This window comes from Xyrauchen texanus, chromosome 19, assembly GCF_025860055.1.
Source record: "Xyrauchen texanus isolate HMW12.3.18 chromosome 19, RBS_HiC_50CHRs, whole genome shotgun sequence".
Classification (NCBI taxonomy): Eukaryota; Metazoa; Chordata; class Actinopteri; order Cypriniformes; family Catostomidae; genus Xyrauchen; species Xyrauchen texanus.
In genome coordinates, this window is record NC_068294.1 from 26791111 (window position 1) to 26804096 (window position 12986).

The 12986-nt window shown below is 39.4% G+C and overlaps 1 protein-coding gene across 2 annotated transcripts in view; it reads left to right on the top strand.

The window, feature by feature from the left end:
* LOC127659570 (disks large homolog 3-like) overlaps nt 1-12986 on the top strand; it is a 179292-nt gene that overhangs the window by 30080 nt on the left and 136226 nt on the right. Inside the window, exons 1-2 of one of the 2 annotated variants that reach the window (XM_052149448.1) lie at nt 9454-9561; nt 10162-10272. In XM_052149448.1, coding sequence (XP_052005408.1) covers nt 9493-9561; nt 10162-10272 — 180 coding nt within the window. In that variant the 5' untranslated portion in view covers nt 9454-9492. Of the gene's footprint in view, nt 1-9453; nt 9562-10161; nt 10273-12986 lie in introns of those variants that run through there. The other variant, XM_052149442.1, reaches the window with a different exon arrangement.

The window sequence follows — 12986 nt, forward strand, 5'->3', positions numbered from 1 at the left end:
TTCGATACATTTTAGGCACCGTCCGAATTGCCTCTAAACAATTGAGTATCGAAAAATGTCTTGCTGTTTGGTACCAAATTTTGATACCAAAGGGGTAATCTCGTCAGACGTCAGAAATAAGCATGTAGCATGCTAGATGTGTCCAAATCTAAAAGTGCTGGTGATTGGCTGTATTTAGGCATCAAGGAAAAACACTAGTATCAGAAAATGGTTTGAGTTCCAGGGCTGAGAAAGAATGTTATCAGTAACATTGCTAACACTTTTCTACTTAACAGAGAAATACTAAACCGTAATATATAATATATATTTAAAATATAATTTTACAAGTGCACACACGAAGCGAGCTGCAGCAGTAATGATTCTGAATGTGTCAGAAAAAACAGCAAGAGACTATCTGAACATTTTGTTAATTTATAGTGAGAAATGCACTTTTGGGTTTAGCAAACAGAGGATGATCTCGGGATCAATGATGGTCAGATTGATTGCCAATACCTGATACCTTTGACCATGTCATGACAATATTTGGCTCTTTTTTCCCATTAATCTATTAAATTAATATTATCATTATTAGACTATTATTATTATCAAATTATTATTACAAATAATTTGTCGTAGACACAAAGATACATGTTTGAAGAAGCACTCATTATTATATTATTAAGAACAGATGACAGAAAAGCCGTATATGGGCATATATGTATGACGCACTGATACAGAGGTGTGCAGTCTCGTGGAACACTCGCATCTAAGGATCTCACACTTTGTTTCTGCCTTCCGATTTTATTTTTTATTTTTTATGAGTGCTGCAAATGACCACAGATCGCAGTCCAGGAGGTGCTTTGAGTTCAGTTCACTTTATTTCTACAGAGCAGTTTATTGTGAACGCAACTCTGCAGCCTGTAAAATAATACAAACTATATAAAATAATACAAAATGTATAAAATAATTCAAAAACACATTCACCTCAAACCATGATTTATATTTCAGTGATTATTATCAAAACAAATTTATTCACACACATTTTATATATTTTCCTGGATAACAAAATACCCGACGGGTAGAGAATACACAGATGAAGCTTCTTTGCCTGAGAGATGTTCACAACTGTTGTAAAGCCATCTTTCAAAAAGTTGAACAACACATTTTAAATGCACTTGTGTTTTTCCAGTTTAAACTTTTAGTTAAAATAAATACAAAATAAAGTTCAAAGTTTGAAATCAAGGTGTCTTGCTTGATTGTGTAAGCTTTACCCTAACCATGTTTACCGAAAATGATCCTATAGTACCACCTAGCGTCTAACCAGCGGTAATACAGGTGTTCGTCGTTTTCCTGCGGATACTTTTTTCCAACCTAAGTATTGGAAAAAGTATCATTTAGGAACCAAGATATCGGTATTGATATCGAAACATTTTGAATGATACCCAGCCCTAGTCATAAGCCAGTAAGTTCGCGCCAAATCGAACCCGACAGCTCAAAATTCTAATAATTTATATAGGCTTACCGTAGTGAATTGGGGCAAGGTAAGGATATTGTTTTGAAGACTGATTGTTTATGTATTCAATCAATAATGGCAATGTAACAATGGTTCATGTTGTGCAGATAAAGGAGGAAGCGGGAAACGGTTTCCACAGTTCACGTGAGTCGCAAATAAAAAAAAATACACAATAACCAGCTCACAAATAACCAGCAGTTGCTGTACAGCTTCACTCAAAACATAAGATGGCTTTTCAGCATTACTCAAATAAACAGTCTGCTTTTCAGCTTCACACAACACAAGACTCTCCCTCAGGGAACAGACATGAAGACTCTGGTCTGCATGTCTCTCTCCTCTCTCTGTGAACTGGCCATCTCTTTTATCTTCCCTGACTCTCACTCATCACAACATAGAGATGGTAATTAGTCACAATTCATCTCAGGTGGATGTCCTTACCGTTTTCTATCTCCTCAGACGGGCGCTTGACCACACCCTCACCTCCACAAGCAATTTGTTCATTTAAAAAAAAAAAATCTTACATAGTGCAGCTTTAATAACGTTTTATTTAACATCAAGGCAATTTGGGGGCCTGGGTAGCTCAGCGAGTAAAGACACTGACTACCACCCTGTAGTCAGAAGTTCGGATCCAGGGCATGCTGAGTGACTCCAGCCAGGTCTCCTAAGCAACCAATTTGGCTCGGATGCTAGGGAGGGTAGAGTCACATGGGTAACCTCCTCGTGGTCACTATAATATGGATCTCGCTCTCGGTGGGAACGATGAGTTGTGCATGGATGCCGCAGATAATAGAGTGAAGCCTCCACATGCGCTACGTTTCCACAGTAAAGCGCTCAACAAGCCACGTAATAAGATGCGTGGATTGATGGTCTCAGACCCGGAGGTAACAGAGATTCGTCATCTGCCACCCGAATTGAGGCAAGTCACTACGCCACCACGAGGACTTAGAGCACATTGGGAATTGGGCCTTCCAAATTGGGGAGAAAAGGGGAGGAAAAAAAACATCACTGCAATTCAATGCAGATATTACCTTTGGTAATATTATTATTATCTACATTGTAGCATTTTATAATTTTAGCTCATGAGCACAATACCGACTGATGCACAGCATGAGAAGCGGAGTGCCCATCTGTGGACGTTTATGGCATGAGCATCCGCCACTGACTCCGCAATATCTGCACAAACGGACAGCACGAAACAAATTCTGTTCAGAGAAAATTCAAATGCAGATCGCAATGGATATACATTTGGGACTATATCAGATTGCAGGGGCATTTTTTTTTGCTCAGAGCCCCTGTTAATTTCCGAGCCTGGATGGAACTAGAGATGGAGATGAGAGATGTAACAGGTGTTTAAGTGTCTTTCTTCACCATATGCCTACAACTGGTACATTTCAAATTTTTGCTATTTCTGCCTCTTGCAAATGTGCTGCATTATGAGGGACCGCCAAGATACGAAAGGTGTTCACCTTCATGTGCTTGCAATATTAACAGCTTAGTTGATTATGAACAGGAACGATATAGTTTTATCACGTCGCTTGCTTATGGAGATGCTACATAACGCCATATGCCATATGCATGTGTAATTAAATAAGGTTTAGAAAGGTTTATACATATGCACATCTTAAGTTCAGCAACTATGCGACAAAGCTCACACTCACACTAAATAATTGGTGGAATTCCTGGACAGGCTCTCTCCAAGTCTGCTCGACATAACAGGCCATAAGCTGTAAATCCAGTGAGCTCACAGGTTTCGGGAGACAGGACCCGATCAATTCTGGCCATATTTCTGAGATCTTCCGATAAAGATCTTGTGCTATGCGAGGCAAGGAGTACAGGAAGGCTTTCTTGAAAGAACCACAACATTTTCTTGTTCCCAGACTTTGCGAACTCGACAAGAGAAATGTAATCAATTCAAAGAATTCAAGGATCGATCAACAGAAGGTCACTTTTGCACTGATGTTCCTGGCCAAATTGAGAATAGATGCTAAGGATGGCTGCAAATTATTTACATGTCCCCAGCAAGCCTTGTCCTTCATAGAGTCAATGGAGTAAGTTATTTTGTGGTACTCAGGTTGCAACCGAGTGGGCCTGACTCACTGAACATTCACTTGACCGTCCGAGGAAACTGGGCGCCTTTTTTGTTCCAGGCTAAATTGAGAATAGATGCTAAGGATATTTACATGTCCCCCACAAGCCATGTCCTTCATAAAGTCAATGGAGTTAGTAAGTTATTTTGTGGTACTTGCGTTGTAGCTAAGTTGGCCTCTCCCATTGAACATTCACTTGACTCTCCGAGGATACTGGGCAACGTTTTTGTTTCATTTTGTGCTGGTTCCGCCTAGCGGCTGGAGTTTACTTTGTGGAATAGCACTCCTTCAGGACAGTGTTGTGTATGAATCTGCACATTCTTTGTGCTAATTCCTCCTATTGGTTGGAGTTTGTTTTGAGGATTATTTCTTGCAGGACATTGGCGTAATTGGTTCATTTGTTGCACTCGTGTCACACTCGAATGGGCCGTTTCACTGAACATTCATTTGACTGTCTGAGGAAACTGAATGGCCTTTTTTTGTTTTTGTGCTGGTTCCGCTAGCGGTTTGAGTTTATTTTGTGGAGGAACACACCTTCGGGACAGTTATGTGGATGAATCTACACGTTCTGTGTGTTTATTCCGCCTATTGGCTGGAGTTTGTTTTAAAGATTATCTTTTGTTGTGTAATTCTGGCTCACGCAATTTTTTATAGAAACACCGGACTTGAGCAATCTGATGGCAAATTTGTCGCGGGAGTTCTTGTAGGCATACATGGACTGATTGAGTTTAGAGGGATGGACACCGGTTGGTGCTGTCGTGCGTGGGGTGAACACGTTTGTTTGGTTTGGTTTGGTTCGATTGTTGCACTAATGTTGGAATGTGGTCTTTATAATTTTATTTTTGACACCCAATCTATTTTTTCTAATATGCCAAAATGTCAAATGTTAATATGAGTGGATTGTCTCTCTCCATGTGGAATATGAATGGGTTGGGGCACCACATAAAAAGAAAGAAGGTTATTTATCTTCTTTAACGTAAGAAATGTGATATAGTATTTTTTCAAAAACACATCTTTCCTGCAGGAAGCTGAAAAATTTGGGAAGATATGGGGTGGACATGTTTTCTTAAGTGCTGGCTCAATACGAGCAGGGGAGTCATTACATTGATAAGTAAGCATCTACAATTCAAATGTCTCAAACATACTAAAGATAAATGAGTCATTATTGTCATTATTGTTTTAGCAGAAATTCAGGGACAAAGGTTGATTTGGGCTAATATTTATGCACTGATGATAAGGGCTTTTTATAGATCTTGAAGGGATGTTGCAAGCCGCTGGCACTCCTTATGATATAATATTGGGAGGAGACTTTAATCTATTGATGGACTTGATCCTTGATCATAGTGAAGCAAAAGTGTGTAAGCCCCCTAGAGCAACACTGATGCTTCACAAGATGTGTAAAATGTTTGGTCTTACAGATATTTGGAGACTTTTGAACCCATCTGGTATGGACTATACATTCTTTTCATCAGTCCATAAGATTTATTCTAGAATAGATTTTTGGAGGATATCTAAATCCAAAGAATTCATCATCTGTTGTTGATTGCTCAATTGGAAACATCTTAGTCTCAGATCACACCCTGGTGAGTTTAGAGATGTTGCCACATACGGAGAAAAAATAAATCATATAGTTGGAGCTTTAATTTATTCCTTTTGCAAAATCCTGAATTCCAAAAATTTTAAAGGCTGAAATCAATGTTTATATGGAGACCAACTGGTCCTCAGTATCCTCTGTGGGTGTGGCATGAGAGGCACTTAAGGAGGTTCTTAGGGGTCGGATCATACAGTATGCCTCATTATTCAAAAAATCCAAAGCATGAGAACTTGTGGAGTTGGAAGGGAATATTAAAAGTGCGAAGGCAGAGCTGAAGCGCCGAATGTCATCTGATGCCTTTCATCTGATGATTGAAATACAGATATAATACTATTTTGGTGCAGAAGGTGGAGTTTTGGCTATTCAGGGCAAGACAGTCATACTTTAAATCGGGGGACAAAGCAGGGAAGCTTTTGGCTAGATATATAAAGCAGAGAGTGTCTTTTTCTACCATTCCCTCAGTGAAATCTGCTGGTGGTAAAATATTTGCCTCATCCATTGATATTAATAGCGGTTTTAATGAATTCTATCTTGATCTCTATAGTTCTGCATCATCGTCAACTGATGAAGATATTAGAAACTTTATGGAACCATTAGAAATCCCTAAACTGACGACTGAGCAAACAAAATTAATTGATTCTGAGAAAACCTTGGAAGAGCTTGGTGAAGTAATTAAGGCCTTGCCTACAGGCAAGGCTCCGGGGGGTCAGATGGCTTTGCTGATGAATTTTTTTAATCTTATGCTACAGAATTGGCTCCACATATGTTAGAAGTTTATATGGAATCATTAAAGAATGGAAAGCTTCCGCCAACCATGACACAAGCCTGAATCAGTCTGATTCTTAAAAAGGACAAAGATCTAATTGAGTGTAAGAGTTACTGTTCAATTTCCTTGATCCAGCTAGATATAAAAATATTGTCAAAAATTCTGGCTAACCGATTAAGTTATGACATCTCTTATACATATAGATCAGGTGGGGTTTATTCGGGGCCGTAGCTTTTCTGATAACATTAGGCATTTCATCAATATCAGTGGCGAATGATCATACTCCAGTTGCTGCCATCTCACTTGATGCTGAAAAAGCATGTGATATGGTAGAATGGGATTATCTTTTTAAAATGTTGGAAATATTTGGGTTTGGGAATACTTTATTGGATGGATTAAGTTACTTTAAAGACACACGGTAGCAGTGGTATAAACAAATGGATTAATTTCAGATTATTTTAATCTGGATAGGGCCACCTGGCAGGGTTGCTCTCTTTACCCCATTATTGTTCTGTCTTGCCTTAGAAACATTAGCAGCCACGATAAGAAAGGAAGATGAGTTTCCATGGGTGATGGCAGAAGGTATGGTGCATAAGCTTTTGCTCTACACAGATGATGTTTTATTATTCGCCTCCGACCCCACTAGATCTATGCCTTGCCTCCACAGAATTATTGATTCCTTTTCAATTTACAATTTGTCTAAATCCAAAGCTTTGGCTTTTGTTGAGCCAAAATGTGTTGAGCGGGGGGGTGCTCGGGGTGTTCCTTTTCTGCATATTGTGGCGCCGTTTTATGGTGCCTGTTCTGCTCGGTTCTACCAATGGCCAGTCCGCCCCTGATTGGTCCCAAAGTGCGTCGGCCCACCATGAAAATGCCCGGTATTCCAGATTACCAGTCCAGCCATGCTCATTGGTCACTTCCCCCTGAGATAGCCACTCCCTGGTTTTGTATTGAACAGGAAATTCCTGCCCCTTATTTTGCAATTGCAAAGCCTTTCTATCAAACTTAAGTTACACCCTGTTATCTCGCATTTGCACTCAGTATGGACAAAAGTGTCCAGAGTGTTTAATTCGGACATTTATTTAAATGTTGCTTTGAAAATATGGCTGAACCCAAAATTATTTATTAGTTAGTCCCCTTTCTGTTGGTTAGAGTAAATAGTGAGGAAGGTTAATCTTCTCAGTGACCTATATGAGAGGGGAGTGTTGAGATCCTTTGAAAATTTGGTTCAATATTTTGGGATCCCCAGATCTCAATTCTTTAGGTATTTACAGCTGTGCCATCTGCTCTGTGCTATTTTTGGGAGTAGCATACACCCCCCTAAATCGGCAGATACTCTATGAGTGGTGATTACTGCTTTTGGAAAAGGTCATGAGGCATGTATTACTCCCTGCTAATTTACAGTCTGGGGGACAAAGCTTTAAGTTCTATCAAGAGATTATGGGAGAAAGATTTCAACTTGGTATTGGAGGAGAGAGTGTGTGCTAGGATAAAAAAAAAATGTCAAGTCTGTATCTAGAGATGCAAGGGTGCACCTTCTGCAATTCAAGATTTTATATAGATTCTATTGGACCCACTCTAGATTGTATAGGCTTGGTCTTAAAGACACACCTACCTGCAGAAGATTGACACACAACCCATGTTTTTTGGGGGTATGTTAAGATCCAAGAATTTTGGTTGAAGGTTCAGAGTGTGTGACTTGTTGGGCACTCAGCTTTCTTTTTCCCCCAAACTCTGTATTTTAGGCGATGGGGCAGTCATCAAAATAGGGTTATAAATAAACACATAAAAAATTGGTTTCTGACCAGTGTTATGACAATCTGACAGATTGTTTAAGGGGATGGAATTTGGCTGGAGTGCCCTCATTTTGGGAGTGGTGCTGAGGGATGGAGAGGGTGGCTGCTGTCGAGGAGGTGTCATATAGAAGGCTGGGGATCTGGGATTCATTTGACGAGAAATGGGGCAGTTATTTGAAGTTTTTGGCACTCTCGGGGAGGGGCTGTGGCGAGAAAGGCGTAGTTTTAGATGTGTATGATTGTTATATTCTTTTTTTTTGTGTGTGTGTGTGTGTGTGACAACGGGGATGCTCGTTGGGAGTCGGGGTGGGGTTGGTGATTGGGGAGGGGGAGGGGTATTAGAGAGCGTTAAACATTGATTCAATGTATATTTGTTTTGTTTTACTTTGCCAATTATTTGAATCAATAAAACTTTTAATAGGAAAATATGAAAGTTACCCTGTTTCCCCTCCTTTATGATGTCAATATACAAAAAAACATTAGTATGCATTGTGCTAAATTAATACAATGAAAAGCTGTGTCAATAGCAGCAAAAAACATACTGCATTACAATTTTTTTGCTGCTGAGATTTTACAGACCACCAATCATTCATTTTACATGTGATTCCTCAATATTTTCTTCATGAGAAAATCAATGCATCAGTAGTAATGTTCCCAGCCTGTGCAAAACATACTGGGAGCTGGAAATCCCCAGCCTAGTTTCGACAGTACATTGATGCAACAAGTATTCTTCACATTGAGCATTTCAGATCCACAATTGGCAACTTCCAGAAGCATCACCATATTATGACACATGTTAGAATGACTGCAGGGGTCACTGTGTGAAGTGTAGTGAGACTGTTGCAGGGCCTGCTGTGAGTCTGTCCAGGCACAGCCCTTTTATCTGGTATAGTGAGGGGCAGCAGAGGCTGTGAGCGAGAATGGATCTGAATGTCCAGCTTAGGCCTCATTAACATTCATAGCATGCAGTCACCTGAGAGACGTTAAATGAAATGAGTCTGCAAATTCCCCCATTTGGTGCAGAGGGAAGGTAAAAAAGACAGTGGCCCGGGGATAATTTACAGCACAATTATCATGAAGCCTTCTTGTCATCTTGTGAAATAATAGGCAGATGGTCTTTTTATAGTACTGTTTTTAGAAAAGATGTGAAAAAAACTGTAACATAAAATGGTCCCAATTTGATAATTGGAAAATTTGTCTAAGTAGTTTAAATGTACCAAGCTGTATGTAATAAAGCCACAGTACTGTATATTGCAAAGCAGTATGTCATGTTTCAGCTGAAGGGATTCAATGGCATTGGACACCAGCAGCGCCTCCATATTCATCTCTGGACTGCAGCAATCCTACATGTTCTAAGTTGCAGTGTCCAACTCGAGTTGAAGAAAATATGAAGGAAAACCTGGAGTACGGCAGCCTTGTTTTATTTCAGTTCATGCTGGTCACCAATGAAGTGAATGTGTCAGTTTGGGGTAAAACGGTAAATTGCGTTGCGTTAAATATTGCTTGTCATATCTGTAGTATGTGTTAAGAAATGTTAGTTGTGGGTGTTTATTTGTGCTTTCTGTTCTGGCAACTTTATTAAGTGGGAGTGGCCTGGCCTAATGTGCAAACCTGCATGCCCCTGTATGTTTGTGTTTATATGTATACATGCTGCATTGAGAGTATCAGAATAGGACTGTTCCAGTGCAGTGACACTGAGTGAACATTCTAGAATTTGTTACAGTTTTAAGGGACAGGTCTTTGTTCCTGAGGATGTCATGGACTGTTCCAAAGGCTGCTCTCTACTGCCTGTGGTTTCTGAGTGCAGAATAAATGATGATAAACAGGTAGGTAGATAATATTCTTGAATATTGGCCATGATTGTACATCTTTTCGTATGGATTTGGGAGATTTTATAGTTGAAGGCAGTAGTCAGCAATTGTGTTTTGATGTTTGTGAATAGTCTGTGTTGTTTTCAGTGTGTTTTTGTGCTGCTTGTTTTGTTTTTCACTATAATGCAGATGTCTGGCCATCAAAACCAGCCTGCAGATGGTGCTATTTGCCTCTCCGCACTGCTCTCTGTTTGCACAACAATACCCCTTAGTGCCGATGCTGGACTATTCCGAATAGCTGTTGTTCAATTAAATTTAATACTTGTTTTCCAGTGGTAGTAGACAAATGCTTTACTATGGAAGTGTGGTAGTAGCTGATCCGGTTGTGATTTAGTTAAAGAAATGGGAAAATGTTATATCTAAAAGGGGCAGATTTATGCAATTTCTCAAATATTTATGTGTGTTTCTCCTGTGAAAATGTATCAGTGCTTTTATTTTCATAGAATTTTTCATTGTTTTTTGTAGAATTCATAATTTTTATGCTGTTTTTGCTATGTGTTTATTTTTTATCAATGCCATCCACTAATCCAGTATGATTTTTATTTTGGGTTTCAGAACTCTGGTGAGGAGGGTGTGTCACGAGTGCTTGTGACCAGCAGGAGGAGCTCTCAGAAGGTGGAGAGAGTGGCTGGACTTGTTAGCCGGTCCCATGTGGAGACACCCAAGGTTAGAGGCTGATATTAGGAGGTTGTTCTTTATTCATAAGAGGTCCAACTTTTCACAAAAATACAGAACTGTTGTTTTCACCTTTTATAACATCATGCACAAAACTGTGCAAAAGGTTTAGGCACATATGATTTCACAAAAATATTTGTCTTAAGATGGTTATTTATATCTTCAGCTTTAGTGCGTTAATAATAGTAAATATACATTTTAGACTCACAAACATTCCTTTTACAAATAGAATAGATTAGTATAGAAGAACAGAGAGCCTTGCAGGTGGACATCAAGTCAGTCTGGGATTACTGTACATGAAGAGACAGAAGCAATTGAGATAGCCTAAATAGATAGAAGAACTGTGGCGAATTCTTCGAGAAGCTTGAAACATCCTATCAGCCAACAACCAGAATAACCAGAATAGTGTTCAGGTGTATCTAGGATAATTGGTGCTTTATGGTCACACCAAACATTAATTTAGCTTTTGTTTTTTTATGTTTACTGAATTCTGAATTACTTTAATTGATAAATTATAACCGTTCATGGCAATATCTTTGAAGAAATTCTCACTGTGCACCATTTTCCCCAAGTTCCTAAAACGTTTGCACAGTATTGTTTGTTATCATACAGAATTATGCTTTTTAGCTCTTTGCAAAGACTGACAATTATACAACTGCTGTTTGTGACTTTTGTGAGTTTTATAAACTAAAAGAAAGTGTCAGCTTTCTAATGATATAATTATTATGTTTCTAACAGTTTCTCCAAACCATTTTTAACATATCATAATTTGAATGTTTTCCTTTCAAAATGTGTCTCTGGGTCACATTCATTCAAAATAATGAAGCATGTGTCATTTCTTTGACCACTTTAATGTCTGGAATTTCATCTCATGTAATGCTATTTAGAACCTATGAATATAATGCGATTATATCACCCTACACACATTTACCTCTGATGAGTTTTAAGCACAAGCTATATTAATTATCGATTTAGATGTGTTTTCCATGACACATAAATGTTATGATCATGGTGAAATATGGATGGTGTAGCAGTGCATAGTGTTTCTGTGTCCACCTACTGTTTGTAGTTTGAAGCTAATCTGCATTGCAGCTTAAACAAGCAAACTCTCTCAAGCAAGAAGCAGCGATGCTGTAATCACACAGAAATGTCTATCAGAAAAACAGTCAAGTCCCACCATATTCTGGCAGAACTAATTTTATCATCCTCCCAATCACAGCACCCCCAGCGGCATGTGGCGGCACGGTGCCTGTGGGTGCTGGCGTTTCAGATGAGCGGAGATCTAGAGTGAGGGATGGGGGTGAGAGGTAGAGACGGGAATGTGGGTGTGGTCTCGGATCGTGGCTGAAGAGGGTGGGACTGCCATGTTCAGAAGAGAGAGCCACCATTGTCTACATCAAAGCCCAAGCTGTCTGCAAGGCAGTAGTGTTCTGTTGACATCAGGGCTGGGTGATGCTGAGCTGAATGTAGCGTCGTGTCTTCCACACATTAGGAGGGAGGATGAGGGGTACGAGGCAGAGGGGAGGGATGAAGAGAGAGAGCTGCAGAGAGAAGAGTGGGGGAGGATGGGGGAGCGAGACAAGGGCCGGTGCAGTGCAACGCAGTTAGAGCTGGAACGGACACCTAGAGCTCAGCCTTCCGCATGTTGCCATGGAAACCAAATTCCTCCCCCTACTTGCATCCCTACAGACTGGCTGCCTCTCTCGCTCCTACTTACTCTGTCTATATTTTCCAGTCTCTGTTGCATCTCTCATATGTGTTCAGCCTCACAACACAAGTGAAAATGCAGCATCTGATAGCATATTTTTGCAATGTATAAACAATTCATAATAAAAGTTGCAAAAGCGTTAGATATGAATTTGTATTTGAGGCATATTCTCTCTCTCTCTCTCTCTCTCTCTCTCTCTCTCTCTCTCTCTCTCTCTCTCTTTGTATGATCATGCCTTCTCATTCCCATTTGTTCATCAGCAAACATTCAGTTATACCCCCCTCCCCCAAGTCAATTTCAGTCCAGTCATATCTTGCTAATGGTTTTCATTCCCCCTTTACAAAATTTCTTTGCTCCTCTCTTGTGATTGAATGATATTGGTTTTTCAATGGCTGATATAATGCAGATAACAGCTATAATATATAATATAATATAATAGCTATATAATGTGATATAATAATATAATGTGTATGTACAATTTAATGACAGCAAATTAGATATACACAAAATGTATCTTATTTTCTACAATATTAACCTAAGGTTCTTAATTTTTTTTTACTATCAATGTGATGTGATTTACAAATCAATTGCCGAAATATCAGTCTATATATTTTGTTCTCTCTGGGCCCATCCATGGTATTTTGGCCTTTTCCCTTTCTCTCCCTCACTCTCTCCCTCTCTTTCTCTCACTTCCTTTATCATTATGCTGTCAGTTGTATATGCAGTATTTGGTACAGCAGCTGTTTTCTGTCACCAGGCCTATTAATAGGAGTCACAGTCTTCAGAGGCACTTTAGTTTATTGTGTCAGTGAGTGTGGAAAAGCAACGACTCAATGAGTTATGAGTGTTTATGTAATAACCAAAACCCATCTCTTATCCTTGCAGTTCAGCATGGAATGACTAGTCTCCATATCTGTTTCCATGCATTGCATCTCATTTCTTATTTTATATATGTTGTGTACATATGTCATACACATATGTCATACACATGTCATTT